General features: G+C 41.6%; 1 protein-coding gene across 3 annotated transcripts in view; it reads right to left on the reverse strand.

The window, feature by feature from the left end:
- Nucleotides 1-20,923, reverse strand: part of LOC134339430 (nuclear receptor subfamily 5 group A member 2-like) — a 96,406-nt gene that overhangs the window by 62,548 nt on the left and 12,935 nt on the right. For 2 of the 3 annotated variants that reach the window (XM_063035924.1, XM_063035926.1), the window contains exon 2: nt 194-309. In XM_063035924.1, coding sequence (XP_062891994.1) covers nt 194-309 — 116 coding nt within the window. Of the gene's footprint in view, nt 1-193; nt 310-4,229; nt 4,409-20,923 lie in introns of those variants that run through there. The other variant, XM_063035923.1, reaches the window with a different exon arrangement.

Below are 20,923 nucleotides of genomic sequence, written 5' to 3' on the forward strand. Positions count from 1 at the left end.
TTGTCATGTTCTTACATTGCACCTGCTCTGGAACTGTAACATGATTTTCCTGTTTTACCTTCAGTTCATTGTGTAATGATTCGATCCATTTGAGTAGATTACAAGATGAGCATTTCCCTGTACCTCAGTGCATGATAATAATAAACCAATTCCAGTTGCAAGGTCTCAAGAATTAGCTGACAACACTTCATACCTTACAACTTTCACATGTTAGGAGTCCATAGTGATATCCCGAGACCTTGTCTCCACAAATCGGACACAACTCCTCACACATTGGTGCGAAGGTGTACTCCATTTTAACTTGGGAATCTGTGTTTCAAAGAAGCAAAATGTTATTGATGTGTTCAAATTTGTAGTCTGTTCCCTCATCTGTCCCCTAATCTCATGAATTTGCCCCATTAAAACAATGTGTTTGAACAAAATCATTCCCGGTTGATTTTCTAAAGAGAAAATGAAAGAGGGAATAAAATTTGCATTTTATAAGAGCCCTCATCTCCTTTCAAATTGTGCAGATCATCTTACAGATAAAATGCCCTTTAGAAGCACAATATCTGTGGAATACAGATGATTTCTATGCAGCAACCCCCCAATAACAGAAGTAGGATAATGAAATGGTAGTGAAGAACTCTTGTCAGACTTGAACTCCTGCTCTTTTCCAGAACAATATCTACATTCGCCTGGGAAAGCAAAGAGGCCTCAAAGCTTTGCTTCCACCTTTTCTACGGCAGCATTCCCTCAGTACTGTAGTGAAGAGTTTTTGTGCTCTAGTCTCAGGAGTGTGAATGAACACAGTCTTCAGTCCCAGAGGGAAGAGCACTTCCCATTGAGAAACAACATAAAGCATAGAACAGTGAGTAGATTTAATATCTTCAATGGGAATCCAAATTACACTGGAAATCAGAATGAGAATCAGGTTTAATATCACTGACATAAACACAAGAGATTCTGCAGATGCTGGAAATCCAGAGCAACACACACAAAATGCTGGAGGAATGTTTCGGGCCCAATGGCATCCTGGTAAAGGGTCTCAGTCTGAAACGTCGACTCTTTACTCCTTTCCATGGATGCTACCTGACCTGCTAATATCACTGACATGTCGTGACATTTTTAATTTTGCTGCAATGGTAGCGATTAAGCAAGGAGCAATGTGATCATTGCCTGAAGGTGAACTAGTATCAAGATCACCTGGAGTTTATCACTTTCTTACAGACACTGTTGGGTCCATTACTGGAACCTTAGTTTTCTGCTGCTGTTTATATTCAAGACTTCAGGGATCAGGTTGAAGAAAGTGAATACATCAGCAAGTTTCATTTATCCTGAACCAAAATGAAAATTGCAGTATTTGGGGGAGAGTGTGACCTTTTGTTTTGCAAAAAGTATAGTGAAAACTGTGCACGACCTTGGGGTATTTAAAGCATAGAAGGTAGCACAAATTTTCAATGTCTCAACCTCTGTCCCTTGCATATCCACATCAACATCTACTTTAGGTCCTTTGAAATCTCCCTCCTCTTCTCCTGATGGTACGTCAACGTCATAGTCTCCTTTCAGTTTTGTATCTTTCAAACTGAGATCATAGTCAACAACTAGCTTCAAACTTTGGTCACTACTTCAGACTTTACCTCTTTTAGTATTCTGCAGATCCTTAGATACCTACAATACTGTAACTCTGTGGATACTGAGTATGAGTGACGACTATTTTCTCTGACCGTCAAAATTAGACTGGTCACTTCGCAATGGTGCATCAGTGCAGAGTCTCTTGAACTTCAATTGCAACCCATGAAAAGTAAAAAACAATGCAATGCAACTGGATGATGAATTAAGCAGATGCTATATTTTGTGGGATTTCTCAGATTTTCAGATTTGCACAGTGTTGGTGACCAAAATCAGCCCATCAAGATTTAGGAAAGGAAAGAGTTTATGGTGATCGAATTTGAGTGTGAAAGGATATTTTAAGGAAGGGGGGAGGAAAATTTGGAGTGGCAGTGGTTTAGAAGTGAGTTTAGTCAGTCAAAGTAAATCAGATTGAAAGAACTGCTACAGGATTTTTCTTCTGATTTTTCTTTCAGCTTCACTTCAGTACCAAAGTGATGAGACAAAGAGACAAGAGTTTCTGCAGATGCTTGAGGAACGCATGAAAAACACTGGAGTAACTCAGCAAATCAGGCAGCATATTTGAGGGGAAAAGATAATTGATGCTTTGAGCTGAGACCGTGCATCCTGTTAAAAGAATCAATGTAATGAATACTGTGGGAAAATGACACATGATCTTACCGAATGGCATGAATGGCATAAAAGATCTTCCTTCCACAACACGGATCAGCAAAAACAACTTTCAATCACCCTACATTTAGTGACTTAATTGTCTTCACCTCTTCATCATCTGCCCCAACCTCCCCCCCTCCCCACCCCAGATTTTACTACTCACCAACATACTCAGGGCTTTATCACCCACCATAGCTCTATTAAGGAACACACATCAAAGTTGCTGCTTGGCCTTCTGCGTTCACCAGCAACTTTGATGTGTGTTGCTTGAATTTCCAGCATCTGCAGAATTCCTGTTGTTTATAGCTCTAGTAATGTGGGTTTGAACAATCCAACACTCCAGCTCAAAGCCTCGTCACTAAACTGCCAATAATTAGCAGTGGAAGAATATAAGAATTGGAGCCAATCAGCCTCATGACTGTTCTGCTTTTCAATTAACCTACCAAACCGTACATATAGGGTACTTGAAGGGAATCCACACAATCACAGGGAGAGGGTGCAAATTCAACACAGGCAAAATGAGAAGTCTGAATTGAACCTGGGCATTACTGTGACACCCTGCTGCATCCAGATCCCTTACAGACCGCACATCCATCAAACTTTTCCAAAGCCAATAGGGATGGAATATTTACTTAAGTAAGTCCTGTTTTTAGTTTCCTTTACTTTATGCATTGCTATTGTTTCCCCTTTAAAAGCAAAATAACAGGGGATTATTAAAAAATGAAGAGGTTCGTCGAAAGAAAATACGTTGAGGTACATGTTAAGTTTCAGAGCTCAAGGTACAATACAGAGGAGAGCAATTAAATTAAGCAATTAAACCTGAAATGTCTTTTAAGATTTGCATACAAGTGCACTCAGAGCTCTCTAAACTCAAATAGATTTTCATATCTTTCAACTGTAAAAAAGAGTTTTGTCTTGCAATTTCTTTTGACTGCAGTGGATGGCCTTACGTCACAGGACGGAGAGGACTCTAGTCATTTGAGTGGCATTGCTCAATAACAGAGATAAGACCTTTCATGGGTGCTTTCAAAGGTGGAGTAAGGGAAATTAAAAAAAAGAATTAGTTGGTGTCTTCTACATGATCCCCGTGTGTTGAGTTATGTGAGGAGGAAGGTTCTGTGCTGTGCTTTGTGTGTGATCAATTTAACACCACACAGAGCACTGGAACCATTTATTAATAAGCTTCAAGCTCATTCATTTATGAATAAGGGTAAAAACTATGGAAACATCCCATTGGTCCCCTTGGTTTTGTATTGAAAAAAGACACACAACTTCTGTTGTTTTAGAAATAAGGGAGATGAACAGAGTGAGAAAGTCGCAATGTAACATGCTGAGGTGCTTGAAAAAGACCTTCAAAACACAAAATCCCTTGCAGGTCAGATATTATGTGTCTCAGAGGGGAAAACTAATATCACTATAAGAGATTGGGGGAGAAACATCCCTTTACAAATGTACTGTGGCAAACTACAAACAAATACCAGGAACGTTCCCTCTGTTCCCAAAACTGCAAACTTTTTCTAGAGATAACAGAAAAATACAGAAGAACACCAAGTGTATACAATGCCACAGGAATATTTGTGCAGAAGCTTCATCATTGATTGCTAATCAAAGTGTTTGTGTGTGTGTGTGTGTGTGTGTGTGTGTGTGTGTGTATACTTCAGGAGTTTGTCTAGATATTGTCAAATCCTCAGTGATCACCTTCCAAGCCTTCATCCAGTCTGACTCCAGAAAGCCATTAGGAATAAAAATATCTTCATTACTGTGTATTAAAAAAGAAGCCAATTCATTCATCCAACAAATTAATGATAGTGTTAAGTTTGTAAAAAATCTATTGGACATTGTGCCTCAAAGAACACATCATGGTGGATGAATGAGTTAGGAATTTTTGCAAACAAAATTATTTCTGAAGATGGAAATTTACCAGCAACACAGTTAAAAGAAAAGAAACACAAGTTTCCTGTACTCACTGTGTATCAACATTTGGTCTGATCCCGAATCCTGAATGTAGAGGAAGCTGTTCTCAGTGTCTATGTTTGGCAGCATTGCCAAAGCTGAGGCTGTCAGCTGTGAGCACGCTCCTGGGGACACACTGCGCCGTTAACACTAGAGGTGCTTTGTAGCGACTGTGGTGAGCAGGGAAAGCATCTTCACAGGAAGAGGAGGAGGGACAGAGCCGCTCAGTGGACTGACATGCTGACTGGCCACTCATCGATTGTTCCTTATCATCCAATGGTTAGGAGATTAAGTAACAGAAACGGGAGCTTACACATTAACCATGTCAGTCTTATCGTGGCTAGTTTACCATCATGATTGGACTGGTTTATTCAGCAGGCCTCTGACCTCACTGAACGCGTGGGTCGATTCAGCACAGATCAGAGGGCTTTGCAATTTCACCATATGGTGTGTTTTAACCCACAAAAATATGGCTCAGAATGTCATGTCAAGAACACAGTTGCAAGTACAAACATAGAACGAAATGTGAAAAAGGGGCTAGAATGAGGGAATGAACTGCTTGGGGAAGTGGACAATACATGGTCAAGAAATGTTTAGAGGGACATGGAACCAGGTGTCACAGGCTTGGGATCCAGGGAAAGATTTCTAAGATCTGACTTAAGATCTTTAACACAGATTCAGCAGCCAGTGGGCAGATTGTTTTCACCACGTGAAAAATGGGATGAATGACTATATGGGTCAGCATTGACCAGTTGGACCAAAGGCCTTGTTACGATGCTGAATGACCCTTCAAGCCTGCTCAACACTTTCATATAATCATGGCTGATCTATCTCAATACTAGATGTTCCTCTCACCATATCCCTCTGTCCCTTGTGACTAGAAAATTCTAAGGATTCAAAGTACGTTTATTATCAAAGTTTGTATGTAGTATACAACCCTGAAATTTGTCTCCTCCAGCCAGCCATAAAACAAACAAAACTATGGAAGCCATTCAAAGAAAAGAAAAATATGAAATCTCACGTGCAAAAAAAATGTGCAAATGGCACCAAAGCATCAACCACTCTCACACAAAAAACAAGTAGCAGAAAATGATCCCCGTCTTAAATTAAAGTTCAGTGACTTGGCCTCCCCTTACTTATCGTCATACGGGATTCACTGGATTCCATGGGTTCACAAAAGCAGCTGCTGGTGAACCTGTCTTAAAGAGCTTAACTCAATTCTGATAAATCATACACTGTATCTCAAGGCTGTGACGCAATGTTCCATGCACCCCAAACCAGGGGAATCTGAGCCTTGCCAAATTACTCCATGTGATCGTCCTGACATCTTTTGATCAATCCAGTGAATCTTCGTTGCCCTATCTACAGCAAATATATTCTTTATTTCATGTGAGGAAACTAAAATTGCACACAATTCTTCAAGGGTCTATATTTGTAACATATCATTGCTCCTGCATTCCAAACCTCTACCAGTAGTTCATTTGGCTTCTTAACTGCTTGCTTCACCTGTATGTTTCCTCACAGTAACTGGTCTAGGAGAACATCAGTACCACTGGTACGTTAATGTTTCCTGATCTTTCACCATTGAGATATAACTCTGTCTTTCTGCTTGTCTGACCAAAGTGGGCAAGTTCACGTTTACAGACTGCTGGAAGAACTCTGCAGGTCTGACAGAATCTTGGGAAAAGAATAAGCAGTTCATGTTTTGCCCCCGTGCCGAGCCTGTCAATTTCTTAAACTTTGCCTCTAACTTACACCCTGCCCTTAAATTTATTTGGTCCTTCTCTGACATCTCTCCTTAATTTTTCAAACTCTGGAGAGACACTATATACTGTTATCTTTTAATAACCCTCCCAGCTGCATTGACTGTACATAGAACATAGAACAGTACAGCATGGGAACAGGCCCTTTGTATCACAAGGTTGTGCTGAACCAGCTAAAAAGCAAATCAAAAACACCCGAACACTAATCCCTCCAACCTACAGTGCCAATAAAAACTATTCTCCACTTCACCACTCTGCCCCTGGAAGATTTCATGTTTTACTGTTTTACAGCATTGAATCACAAGGGATTTAATTTCGCTTTTTCGACACTGAACAACAGAAAAAGACTCTTTCATGTCAAAGTAAAAACCAATCTCTACAAAGTGATTTAAATATTTAGAAATATTATACACAAAATAATTGATTATATAGGTCTTCACCCCTTTAATGTGACACAACAATTCACCACTGGTGCACCCAATTGGTTTTAGAAGTCACATAATTAGTTAAATGGAGATCACCACTTTCAGTCAAGGTGTTTCAATTGATTGTAGTAAAAATACACCTGTATCTGGAAGGTCCATCTGCTGGTAAGTCAGTATCCTGGCGAAAACTACACCATGAAGACAAAAGAACACTCCAAACAACTCCACAAAATGGTTATTGAAACACACAGGAGATGGACACAAAAAAAATTCCAAGTCAAGGCAAAGAGAAAGCCACTGTTGAATAAAACTCACATGAAATCTCAGCTTGAGTTTGCAAGAAGGCATGCTGAAGACTCTGAAGTCAGCTGGACGAAGATTCTATGGTCTGATGAAACCAGAATTGAGCTTTTTGGCCATCAGAGTTAACGCTATGTTTGGCATAAGCCAAACACAGTGCATCATTAAAAACACACCATCCCTACCCGTGAAGCATAGTGGTGGCTGCATCATGCTGTGGGGATGCTTCACTGCAGCAGGCCTTGGAAGGTCTGTGAAGCTAGAGGGAAAAATGAATGTAGCAAAATTAAAAGATTTGCTTTCCAGGAAGACAATGACCCCAAGCATAAAGCCAAATCTACAAGGGAATGGCTTAAAAACAACAAATTTAGATTAGATTTTGAGGACACTCTGTCCTCGTTTATTGTCATTTAGAAATGCATGCATTAAAAAATGATACAACGTACCTCCAGAATGGTATCACAAGAAAAACACAGGACAAACCAAGACTAAAACTGACAAAACCACATAATTATAACATATAGTTACAACAGTGCAAAGCAATACCATAATTTGATAAAGAGCAGACCATAGGCATGGTAAAAAAAAAAGTCTCAAAGTCCCGATAGCCTCATCATCTCACGCAGGCGGCAGAAGGGAGGAACTCTCCCTGCCATGAACCTCCAAGCGCCGCCAACTTGCCAATGCAGCACCATTGGAAGCACCCAACCGCAGTGGACTCTGAGTCCATCCGAAAACTTTGAGTCTCCGACCAGCGGCTCCGCCACAGCCTCTCCGAGCACCATCTCTGCCGAGCGCTTCGACCCCGCCCCAGCCACCGAGCAACAAGCAAAGCCGAGGACTCGGGCCTTCTTCTCCAGAGATTCTGGATCACACAGTAGCAGCAGCAGCGAAGCAGGCATTTCAGAAGTTTCACCAGATGTTCCTCCGAGCTCTCACGTCTGTCTCCATCAAATCAGGATTGTGCACGGCACCCTACTTGACAAATAACAGACATCGCCACCGGAGTGGCCGCTACGAACTGCATCGCGCCACCATCTTCTCCTCCTGCCTTCCCAGGAATTTAATGTCCTGGAGTGGCCAAGTCAGAGTCCAGACCTCACTCCAATGGAGGAGTTGCGGCTGGATTTAGAAAGGGCAGTTCACTCACAATTCCCATGCAATCTGACAGAGCGTGAGCTGTTTTGTAAAGAAGAATGGGGAAAATTGCAGTACCCAATTGTGCAAAGCTGATAGAGACCTATCCACACAGATTCAAGATTGTAATTGCTGCCAAGGGTGCATCTACTAAATACTGACTTGAAGGGGGTGAATAATTACGCAATCAATTATTTTGTGTTTAATAATTGTATTAAATTTAGACTAATTTGTTATCACTTTGATGTGAAAGTGTGTTTTCTGTTGATCAGTGTCAAAAGAGCCATATTAAATCCACTATGATTCAACATTGTGAAATAATAAAACTTGAGAAGTTCCAAGGGGGAGGGAGTGGTGAATAGTTTTAAAATGCACTGTAAATGATGTCCGAAAAGGCTCCTAAAAGTCTGTAATGTATTTGCCTCTACCACCGAAGCAGGCAGCGCATTCCAAGCATCCACCTCTCTCTGAGTAAAAACCTTGCCCCTCACATCCCCTTTGAACCTACCCTCTCTCACCTTCAATGAATGCCCTCCGCTATTGGAAACATTTCAACCCTGGGAAACAGATACTCTGTCTACTCTATCTCTGCCTCTCATAATCTTACAAGCCTCTATCAAATCTACCCTCAGCTTCCGCCACTCCAGAGAAAACAACCCAGGTTTGTCCAGCTCTGATGGTAGTGCATGCTCTCTAAACCAGGCAGCATCCTGATAAGCCTCTCCTGTATCCTCTTCAAAGCCTCAATATCCTTTCTATAGTGAGCCAACCAGAATTGTACGCAATACTCCAGATATGGCCTAACCAGAGTGTTATAAAATTGCAATCTAACCATTTGACTTTTAAACTCAATACCTTGACGAATAAAAGCAAACGTTCCGTAAGTCTTCTTAACTACCTTATCAACCTGTGTAGCCACTTTCAAGGAGCTGTGAACTTGGATCCCAAGATCTCTCTGCTCAGCAACACTGTTAAAGGATCTTGACCATAACAGTGTACTGTCTCCTTGCATTTGCCCTGCCAAGATGCAACACCTCACATTTATTTGTGTTAAGCTCCATCTGCCATCTCTCTGCCCATATCTGTAACTGATGTATTTCAGCTGTATTCCTTGCCAGTCTTCTGCACCACCTACAACTCCACCAATCGGTATTATCTACAAATTATCTTTTCCTATCCTGTCACTTGTGAAATGGATCAGTTCTCAGGACGAAGCTTTCTTCTTCAAAAGTATCGGAGTTGCCCTCCTTCTTCAAAGAACAGGGTTTCCCTTCTGCGATCATTGAAACACCTCCTCCATTTCCCATGTATCTGCCCTTATGAAATCTTCTCGCTGCAATAACAGGGGGTAAGGGTTCTCCTGTCCTTACCAACCACCCTACGAGCCTGCATACACAGCACAACATTCTCCATGACTTCCACATCCACAATAGAATCCTATCACTTAGCACATCTTTCCCTCCAACCCTGTTATTGCCGGGGTCATTTTCAATGTGGCTTTCTCGTCCATAGGTGCTCCTCACCATTCTCTCTCCTGGCACTTAACCCTGCTGGTGAGACAAGAGCCACACCTGCCCTATACCTCCTCCTTCAACATCATTCAGGGACCCAAGCAATCCTTCCCAGTGAGACAACACTTCACCTGAAAGTCTGGCAGGGTGTCTACTGTATACAATTCTCTCGGTGTGGCCTCCTCTACATTCAATTCAATTCAACTTTAAATGTCATTCAACCACACATGAATATCCATGAATACAGCCAAACAAAACAGTGTTACTCCAGGGCCAAGGTGCAGAACACAATACCAACTGTCAAACAGCACAAAAGAGCGCATATATAATAGGCGGCACATAAAGAAATCAGTAAGATACAGCCATATCAGTAAAACCCAGACCCGAGCCATGAATGCTGCAGAAATCTGGAGATGACCAGAATTCAGCTTGTCTTCTGCTGAGCGAACACTAGGAGGCAGCGCTGTCTCCAGCCTACACTCCGTAGCACACACCTCACCCCTCCCACCGGTGGAGTGCACCAGCTCCAACGCCTTTTCGCCTCATTCTGGCGGCTGAAAGAGGCAACGCCGACGCTGAGGCCCAGTCCTCACATATACAATATAGCAAGCACATGTAAGATATTAGTAAAAATACAACCACACAAAAAAAAATATATATAGTCCAGACGCAGATTCCATGAATGTGCAGAAACTTGTAGCTGTCCACGGCACAGCTTGTCTTCTTCCAGGCAACACCAACTACAGCGTAAACGCAGCACCACACCACCCCCGGTGCGGCACGTCTGTTCCGACACCTCTCTCCTAGACGCTGTAACCAGGCATTACCGTATTTGAGGTCTAGTCCTCACTACAACCAAGAGCACACAGCTCCCTCACCAGCCGCCCATGTTCTCAGCCAATAAATTAGTGAATCAAACTTGTAGCATCCCACGTTAATAATGTCCAAAAGGGTCTTGTGATCACAAGAGAAGTGACCAAGACAGTGTCTCGCTGTTAGAACTGCATGCCTCCTTTGACTCAGGCAGCAGCATGATGCACAACTCCTTCATTTTGGCCACCAACAAGCAACTTGCTGATGGGCAGACCTGCAGTACTTTAAGTTCCTATTGTCATTGGTGAGTTCTCAATGTATTAATGTATGGTACATTGGTGAGAACCAGCAGAGATTAAGGGATTGCTTCCTAGAGCACTTTCACTCCATCTGCCATAAAAGGTGGAATTCCCAGTGGCTACCCATTTCAATTCGACTTCCAATTTCCATTCCAACACATTGGTCATTGGTCTCCACTATTGACACAATGAGACCAAACTCAGGACAGAGGAGCTAAACTTTGTAATCCGTCTGGATAGCTTCCAATCTGATGTATGAACATCGATTTCTCTAACTTCCAGTAATCTTGCCTCCCATTTTGCTCTTTTTCCCTTCCGCATTCTGGCTCTCCCGTCACCCCTCTAGTCTTAATGATGGGTCTTTTCTCAATATATTGACTGTTTAGTTCCTCTTCATTGATGCTACCTAACTTGTTGAGTTCCTCAAAATTTCCAGCACCTGCAGAATCTCGTGTGTTTTTAAATTCACATTTATCCACGTTGTACTGCATCTACTACAGCTTTACCCATTCACTCAATTTGAGTAAGCTGCCTTTAAGCTTCTTGGCATCCTTCTCACAAGTCACAAACTCACCAGGATCTGTGTTACCAGAAATCCTGGAAGAAGAAAAGACATTTCCTGCATCCAAATCATTTTGAATATCTGGGGATGATTCACTGATTCTAAGGTCTCTTGCTTTTTATTCAGATTCTCCACACTTTCTGTCTGTCCAAGCTGACTTTACAGACAGATCAGTCATGATCTTATTGAATGGCGGGGCAGGCTCGATGAGCCAGAGGGCCGACTCTTGCTCCTATTTCTTATGTTCTTATGTCAACTAATTTTCAATCCATGCTAATACATTTGCTCTAATCCAAAGTGTTTTCATTTTGCAAACTTATGTGTGGTAAAGTACACTTTTTGCACACTTATGTATAGTTAAGGATTGTAAAACATGCCAAGATGATTTCTGGGGTCTCTTCCTACCCCCTTTTTGTGACATATACTGAGGGAATTGTATATGAAGGGCCTGAAACATTGTTGAGGACCCCTCCCACCCATCCCACAACCTCTTTGATCCACTATCATGAGGAAGGAGACACAGGAGCATCACGACTAGGACTGGCAGCTTCTTTCCTCAGGCTGTAGACTAATGAATAACCTGACACCACCAAGGTCTCGTCACCAGGACAGTGAGCTGTTTACTGTTTACTCTATTGTCTACTGCATACATCCCATCTATTTTTGAATTATATTTCATTAACTCATTTGTAGCAATATTTTGTTTTTGTGCTGTGTGTGATATATGTATTGTGGGTGCACAGTAGTCTGGAAGAAAGTTATTTTGTTGGGTTGTATATTTGTACAATCAGATGACTTGAACTTGAACTTGAGTTAAATTAGAGGCACCACAGAGACTACAGATGTTGGACATCTGGATAAGCACACACAAAATGCTGGAAGAACTCTATGGTTCAGGCGGCTTAAATGCAGGACAAAGAACAGTCAACCTTTTGGGCTGAGACCCTTCATCAGGTCTTGAAAGGAAAAGGGCAGAAACCAGAATGGATTCCTTCTTCTGTTTTCTTTTAGCTTCTGCCCCGATCCTTTCAAATCATGGTAAAGGCTCTTGGCAGAAAACATCGACTGCTTGCATTCCTCAGTTGAAGCGTGTGATCCACAGCATTCCTCTAGAATTTTGTGTGTCTGTTATTGTTAAATTAGATTACTGTCATATACATTAGGGTGTATGAAGTTCATAGAGTGACCAGTGTGAATGTGACCAATAAATTTAACAATGAATGCAAACCTGCAGAATTGTGCAAAGACTAATGCAATCTGAAGTATTTCCAAGAGGATGAATTTGTAAAATGTCTGCAAGATGGCTTTTTGGCAGAGCTCGTGGTAGAGCCCACTGGGGGATCGGTTATTCTAGATTAGGTGTTGTGTAATGAACCAGAATTGATTAGAGAGCTTAAAGTAAAGGAACACTCAGGGGTACAGTGATCATAATATAATGGAATTCGCCCTGCAATTTGAGAAGGAGAAGCTAAAGTCAGATGAATCAGTGGAGTAAAGGGAATTACAGGGGCATGAGAGAGGAGCTTGCCAAAGAGGATTGGAAAGAGACACTAGCAAGGCTGATGGCAGAGCAGCAATGGTTGGAGTTTCTGGAAGCAATTCAGAAGGTGCAGGATAGATAGCTACCAAGAAAGAATAAGTATTCTAAAAGCAAGATGCCATAACCATAGTTGACAAGAGAAATCAAAGCTAACATAAAAGGCAAAGAGAGGATATAAAATAGAGCAAAATTAGATGATTGGCATGTTTTTAAAAACCAACCGAAGGCAACTAAAAAAAGTCACAAAGAAAAGATGGAATAAGAAAGTAAGCTTGCCAATAATATTAAAGAGGATACCAAAGGTTTCTTCAAATATATAGTGTAAAAAAGAGAGGCAAAAGTAGATTTTGAATTGCTGGAAAATGACGACGGAGAGATAGTAATGGGGGCAAGGAAATTGTGGATCGACTGAATAATATTTTGCATCAATCTTCACTATGGAAGACACTGACAGTATGCCAGAAGTTCGAGTCTTGGGGCAGAAGTGAGAGAAGTTGGCATTGCTAGGAGAAGGTGCTTGGGAAACTCAAATGTATGAAGGTAGATAAGTCACCTGGACCAGATGGTGTGCACCCCAGGGTTCTGAAAGAGGTGACTGAAGAGATGCTGGAGGCATCAGTAATGATCTTTTCAGAATCAATGGACTCTGGCATGGTTCCAGAGGAATGGAAATGTTAGTCCAATCTTCAAAAAGGGAGAGAGTCAGAAGAAATGAAATTATAGGCTATTCAGTCTGACTTCAATGGTTGGGAAAATGGTGCAGTTGATTATCAAGGATGAGGTCTCAGGGTACTTGGAGGCACATGATAAAAATGGGCTGTAGTTAGCATGGTTTCCTCGAAGGAAAATCCTGCCTGACAAATCCTGCAAGAAGCAAAGAGTGGGAGTAAAGGGAGCCTTTTCTGGTTGGCTGTCATGATTAGTGGTGTTCACGGGGGTCTATGTTGGGACCAGTTCTTCTTACGATATATGTCAATGATTTGGATGAGAGAATTGATAGGTGGACAGGCAGGTAGTTTTGAGGAAGCAGAGAAGTTGCAGAATGACTTGGATTAGGAGAATGGGCAAAGAAATGGCAGATTATTTTGCAGAGAAGGTTAAGAAGGTTATTTTTCAGTTTGAGTCGGAAGTGAGGAAGGCAAAAGCAAAGTTTTCATTTATTTCAAGATGACTAGAATATAAAAGCAAGGGTGTAATGCTAAGGCTTTATAAAGTACTGTTGAGGCCTCATTTGAAGTATTATGAGCAGTTTTGGAGTCCTCATCTAGGAAAAGATGTTCTGGCATTCGAGAGGGTTCAGGAGAGGATCACAAGAATGATTCTGAGATAGAAATGCTGATTATTTGAGGAGTATTTGATGGCTCTGGGACTGTACTCACTGAAATTGAGAAAATTGAGGGGTGATCTAATTGAAATGTATCAAATGTTGAAAGGGCTTGATAGTGTGCATGTGAAGAGGATGTTTACTGTGGTGGGAGAGTCTAAGATCAGAGAACACAGTCTCAGAATAGAGGGATATCCATTTAGAACAGAGTTGAGGAGAAATTTCTTTAACCAGGGTGTGGTGAATCTGTGAAATTCACACAGAGACCAAGTGGAGGCCAAGTCATTGGGTATATTTAAGGCGGAGGTTTATAGATATCAATATCTTATTCTCTTATGGTCCTACATCGTACTGTCTTATGGTCTTATTTATTAAAAAGGATCAACGATCATCTTTATTCACTATATACATTTACATGCATTAGTAAAATTTTAAACAGGGATATTTCATCTTTTTTCTTATCTGTTCATCAAATCCTTCCTCGAAACACACCAGTGGGTTTGTGACATGTCCTTTCCCTTTCATAAATGCAATCCAACTGATATCCTCTAGTTTTGCCATGTTACATGCTTTATAATAATCTGTCTTATTTCCCTTGCTATTGCTGTTAGTGAACTAGTCTCCAGATCCCTGTATTCTCTGTCCATTTTTAAACAGCATGGTGACATCTTCTACGCTCCAATCTGCCCCAGAATGTGTAGAATTTGAGAAGATGACTGTCAGTGCATCCTCTTTTTCCACAGTGCATCCGCTTTTAGTACTTTGGGTTGCAAATCATCCGGCCTAAGGAATTTATTGTGCTTCAATCATTTAATTTTTGAAGCATTTCTTTTAAAAACCACTACCTTTTAAATCCCCTTTATTTTTAAACAGTTTGGTTTTCTCACATTTCTGAAAATATATTTGTATCCTCTTCTGCAAAGACTGAGCCAAAGAAAAAGGTGATATAGGATTGGAAGGTGCAGACTCTTTATGGGTTGAGCTAAGAAATCACAGGGGTAAAAGGACCCTGATGGCAGTTATTCATAGGCCTCCAAACAGCTGCAGTGATGTGGACTACAAACAACAAGAAATAGAAAAGGCTTGTCAGAAGGGCAATGTTATGATAATTGTGGGGGATTTTAACATGCAAGTGGATTGGGAAAATCAGGTCGGCACTGGATCTCAAGAGAGAATTTGTAGAATGTCTGCGAGATGGCTTTTTAGAACAGCTTGTTGCTGAGCCCACTAGGGGATCGGCTGTACTGGATTGGGTATTGTGTAATGAACTGGAGGTGATTAGAGAGATTGAGGTGAAGGAACCCTTAAGAGACAGTGATCATAACATGATTGAGTTCACTGTGAAATTAGAAAAAGAAAAGCCGAAATCTGATGTGTCGGTATTTCAATGGAGTAAAGGAAATTATAGTGGCATGAGAGAGGAACTGGCCAAAGTTGACTGGAAAGGAACACTGGCGGGAAGGACGGCAGAGCAGCAGTGGCTGGAGTTTATGCAAGAAGCGAGGAAGGTGTAAGACAGGTATATTCCAAAAAAGAAGAAATTTTCAAATGGGAAAAGGATGCAATCATGGCTGACAAGAGAAGTCAAAGCCAAAGTTAAAGCAAAGGAGAGGGCATACAAGGAAGCAAAAATTAGTGGGAAGACAGAGGATTGGGAAACATAGAAACATAGAAACATAGAAACATAGATTGAGAAGTTTTTAAAAGCTTACAAAAGGAAACTAAGAAGGTCCTTAAGAGGGAAAAGATGAACTATGAAAGGAAGCTGGCAAATAATATCAAAGAGGATACCAAAAGCATTTTCAAGTATATAAAGAGTAAAAGACAGGTGAGAGTAGATATAGGACCGATAGAAAATGATGCTGGAGAAATTGTAATGGGAGATAAGGAGATGGCGGAGGAACTGAATGAGTATTTTGCATCAGTCTTCACTGAGGAAGACATCGGCAGTATACCGGACACTCAAGGGTGGCAGGGAAGAGAAGTGTGCGCAGTCACAATTACGACAGAGAAAGTACTCAGGAAGCTGAATAGTCTAAAGGTAGATAAATCTCCCGGACCAGATGGAATGCACCCTCGTGTTCTGAAGGAAGTAGCTGCGGAGATTGCGGAGGCATTAGAGATGATCTTTCAAAAGTCGATAGATTCTGGCACGGTTCCAGAGGACTGGAAGATTGCAAATGTCACTCTGCTATTTAAGAAGGGGGCAAGGAAGCAAAAAGGAAATTATAGACCTGTTAGCTTGACATCAGTGGTTGGGAAGTTGTTGGAGTCGATTGTCAAGGATGAGGTTACAGAGTACCTGCAGGCATATGATAAGATAGGCAGAACTCAGCATGGATTCCTTAAAAGAAAGTCCTGCCTGACAAACCTATTACAAATTTTTTGAGGAAATTACAAGTAGGCTAGACAAGGGAGATGCTGTGGATGTTGTATATTTGGATTTTCAGAAGGCCTTTGACAAAGTGCCACACATGAGGCTACTTAACAAGATAAGAGCCCATGGAATTATGGGAAAGTTACATATGTGGACAGAGCGTTGGCTGATTGGCAGGAAACAGAGAGTGAGATATAAAGGGATCTTATTCTGGCTGGCTGCTGGTTACCAGTGGTGTTCCACAGGGGTCCGTGTTGGGGCCACTTCTTTTTACATTGGTACATCAACGATTTGGATTATGGAATAGATAGCTTTGTGGCTAAGTTTGCTGATGATGCGAAGGTAGGTGGAGGGGCCGGTAGTGCTGAGGAAACAGAGAGTCTGCAGAGAGACTTGGATAGATTGGAAGAATGGGCAAAGAAGTGGCAAATAAAATACAATGTTGGAAAGTGTATGGTTATGTACTTTGGCAGAAGAAATAAACAGGCAGACTATTATTTAAATGAGGAGAGAATTCAAAGTTCTGAGATGCAACAGGACTTGGGAGTCTTCGTACAGCATATCCTTAAGGTTAACCTCCAAGTTGAGTCAGTGGTGAAGAAGGCGAATGTAATGTTGGCATTCATTTCTAGATGAATAGAGTATTGGAGCAGGGACGTGATATTGAGGCTCTATAAGGCGCTGGTGAGACCTCACTTGGAGTACTGTGGGCAGTTTTGGTCTCTTTATTTAAGAAAGGATGTGCTGACGTTGGAGAGGGTACAGAGAAGATTCACTAGAATGATTCCGGGAATGAGAGGGTTAACATATGAGGAACGTTTGTCCGCTCTTGGACTGTATTCCTTGGAGTTTAGAAGAATGAGGGGAGACCTCATAGAAACATTTCAAATGTTAAAAGGCATGGACAGAGTGGATGTGGCAAAGTTGTTTCCCATGATGGGGGAGTCTAGTACGAGAGGGCATGACTTAAGGATTGAAAGGCGCCCATTCAGAACAGAAATGCGAAGAAATTTTTTTCGCTGGAGGATGGTCAATCTATGGAGTTTGTTGCCACGGGCAGCAGTGGAGGTCAAGTCATTGGGTGTATTTAAGGCAGGGATTGATAGGTATCTGAGTAGCCAGGGCCTCAAAGGTTATTGTGAGAAGGTGGGGGAGTGGGACTAAATGGGAGAATGGATCAGCTCATGATGGAATGGCGGAGCAGACTCGATGGGCCGAATGGCCGACTTCTGCTCCTTTGTCTTCTGGTCTTATGGTCTTATTTTTGGATTGATCCGCTAGTTCTTTGTTCCAAGTTATAAATTCTCTTAATTCCAATTGTAATCCACAATTCAGAGATTTGAATGCAGACAGTGGACTGATATTTTCAGTGCAGTGCTTAGAGAGTGCTTGTGTGTATGTTCATGTCTGTGTGTGAGTATGCACACATGCATACAGGGCAAGGGTTGGAGGGATAAATGTAATCAGAATTAGAGTCTGGTTTATTATCACCGGCATGTGACGTGAAATTTATTAACTTAGCAGCAGCAGTTCAATGCAATATGTAATATAGAAGAGAGAGGAAAAAATAAATAAATAAATAAATCAATTACATAGAAACATAGAAACATAGAAAATAGGTGCAGGAGTAGGCCATTCGGCCCTTCGAGCCTGCACCGCCATTTATTATGATCATGGCTGATCATCCAACTCAGAACCCCGCCCCAGCCTTCCCTCCATACCCCCTGACCCCTGTAGCCACAAGGGCCATATCTAACTCCCTCTTAAACATAGCCAATGAACTGGCCTCAACAGTTTGCTGTGGCAGAGAATTCCACAGATTCACCACTCTCTGTGTGAAGAAGTTTTTCCTAATCTCGGTCCTAAAAGGCTTCCCCTCTATCCTCAAACTGTGACCCCTCGTTCTGGACTTCCCCAACATCCGGAACAATCTTCCTGCATCTAGCCTGTCCAATCCCTTTAGGATCTTATACGTTTCAATCAGATCCCCCCTCAATCTTCTAAATTCCAACGAGTACAAGCCCAGTTCATCCAGTCTTTCTTCATATGAAAGTCCTGCCATCCCAGGAATCAATTTGGTGAACCTTCTTTGTACTCCCTTTATGGCAAAGATGTCTTTCCTCAGATTAGGGGACCAAAACTGCACACAATACTCCAGGTGTGGTCTCACCAAGGCCTTGTACAACTGCAGTAGCACCTCCCTGCTCCTGTACTCGAATCCTCTCGCTATAAATGCCAGCATACCATACCATACCAGCATACAGTATACGTATATTGAATGCTGGAAATCCTGATGAAAGGTCTCGACCCAAAACGTTGACTGATTGCTCCTCACCATAAATGCTGACTGACCTGCTGAGATCCTTCAGCATTTTGTGCGTGTTAGACATGAAATTTGTTTTATTTTGTGGCAGGCATAACAAATTACTGAAAGTTACAATCAAAATAATTAAACAGCGTCAAAGAGGAATAGTGAGGTAGTATTCATGAGCTCATGGACTGTTCAGAAATCTAATGGTGGAGGGGAAGAAGCTGTTCATAAACATTGAGTGTAATTCTTCAGCCTCCTGTACCCCCTCTCTGATAGTAGTAATGAGAAGAGGGCACGTCATCTGCTCTAAGCCCCAGATCTCATTCTGCAGCAGTACTGTGGAGGTAACAATGCTAAAGAGACCGTAGAGGTTAAAGAAGGTGGAAAGGCCTTTGGCTCCTAATAGCTGGTTAGGCACAAAAATGCCGAAGGGCTTCCAAATCTGCTCAGCATTTTGATCTGAAAATTTTAAGATCATAACCAGTCTCACAAACAAGCTATATCATTCATTGGTCCTTCCCCTGACTATACTCCACATGGTTTCTGATTAGCAAGGTTATACTTGCCTGGAGTTCAAAGGAGGAATTTTATCTAAAGTCCATAAATTTATCAGCAACTTTTCATTAGTTTGTGATAAGTTTAAAGAACTTAGTAGATAGAATAATCATCAGAAAGGAAAGTAGTGAATGATTTTTTAAAAATATTTTATTGCAATGGAAATAATGAACAATATTTTTCTTTGTCAATCCAGTTGGAAGTTCTTGCATTAATCCTAATTTAATACCTTCTTAAATACAGCCAAACTAACACTCAGTGGAACAAAAGGGGGTGGGGCACGGTAGCATAGTGATTAGCATAATGCTTTATAGCACCAGTAATCCAGGTTCAATTCCCACCACTGTCTGTAAGGAGTTTGTATATTCTCTCTGTGACCTTGTGGGTTTCCTTCTTGAGGTACTGTTTCCCCCTAATTCCAAAGATGTTCAGTTAGCTGTGGGTGAGTTATGTTGTCTCTGGAAGCATGGCGACAGTGGCAGCTTCCCATAACGTCTCCTCGGACTATTTTGGTTGTTGACGCAAACATGTACATTTTCGATGTACATGTGACATATAAAATTAATACTTATCTTTAGATAGCCAATAATATCTCTGCTTTTCTCTTTGTTATGTTGGCTGAGAACCTATGTGAGATTTTGGGTTATTTACTTGCTGTTGGTGTTTAGGGCAGCAATGAAAGTCCTCCATCTCTTGTCTGTATAGATGGATCATTGGATCATTGCTGTTTCTGTAGCAATTGTCTTTTGACCATTCAGGGTTGTTGGCCCTGAGCTGAACCTCCGGACGTGGGGGGCTAATGGACCAGTCTTAGTCTGGCCACTATCCTTTGACTTGTTTGGCATGTGTGACCCTGCCAAGAGCCGAAGCATAATGCCTTGACTCCAGCTAACATACCTCTCTGGGTCATTGAGGCATGCAATCCTCCAAACCCTACAAAGTTGTGGTCGTCTTGGAAAAGATTTTGGGTTGATAGTGCAGAAATTTTCAACATTCAGATGGCACACTAAACCATATTCCTGCAGTGCTCTAATAACAACATAAATTGCTGGAAATACTCAAAATATCGAGTAGCTTTGGAGAAAGAAAAAGTGTTACTGTCTCAGGTCAATAACCCATCATCTGAACTGACCTTTGTACAATCTTTGTGGGTGTAACCACCACAACCCCCACCCCAACAACAGTGTTTAGTAAATATATCTTCATCATAGTCATAAAGCATAGTAACAAGCCCTTCAGCCTAACTTATCCATGCCAACCTGAGCTAGTCCATATGCCTGTGTTTTCCCATATTAATCTAATCCTCTCCTATCCACCTAACAGTCCAAATGATATTTAAGCATTGTAATTGTACCTGCCTCTACTGTTCCATCTGGCTGCTCTTTCTACATTCACACCTTCCACTGAGTAAACAAATTGTCTTTCCCCTCTCATCTTCAGCCTTTGACTTTTAGTGTTGCACTCCCTACTCAAGGAAAATACTGTGATCACTCGCCTTATCTATGCCTATTATAATTTTATAAATCTGCATAATGTCAGTCATCAGCCTCCTACGCACTAGAGTTACTGGCCCCAGTCTATCCACTCTATCCTTCATCATTGCTGGGGCAAAAATGTTGCATCACCCTTCCCTACAGGAACTCCCTAACCAACAGGACTTTGGACATACCTTCACCCAGACAGCAGAAGTTCCAGGACAAAGCTCACTATCATCTGCTCAGTGCCATTGACAACACTGGTTCTAGTATCTTCACCATGTTGACTGCAGCACTTTATGAAGGCCGTCTACCT

The sequence above is a fragment of the Mobula hypostoma genome, chromosome 29 (genome assembly GCF_963921235.1).
Source record: "Mobula hypostoma chromosome 29, sMobHyp1.1, whole genome shotgun sequence".
Classification (NCBI taxonomy): domain Eukaryota; kingdom Metazoa; phylum Chordata; class Chondrichthyes; order Myliobatiformes; family Myliobatidae; genus Mobula; species Mobula hypostoma.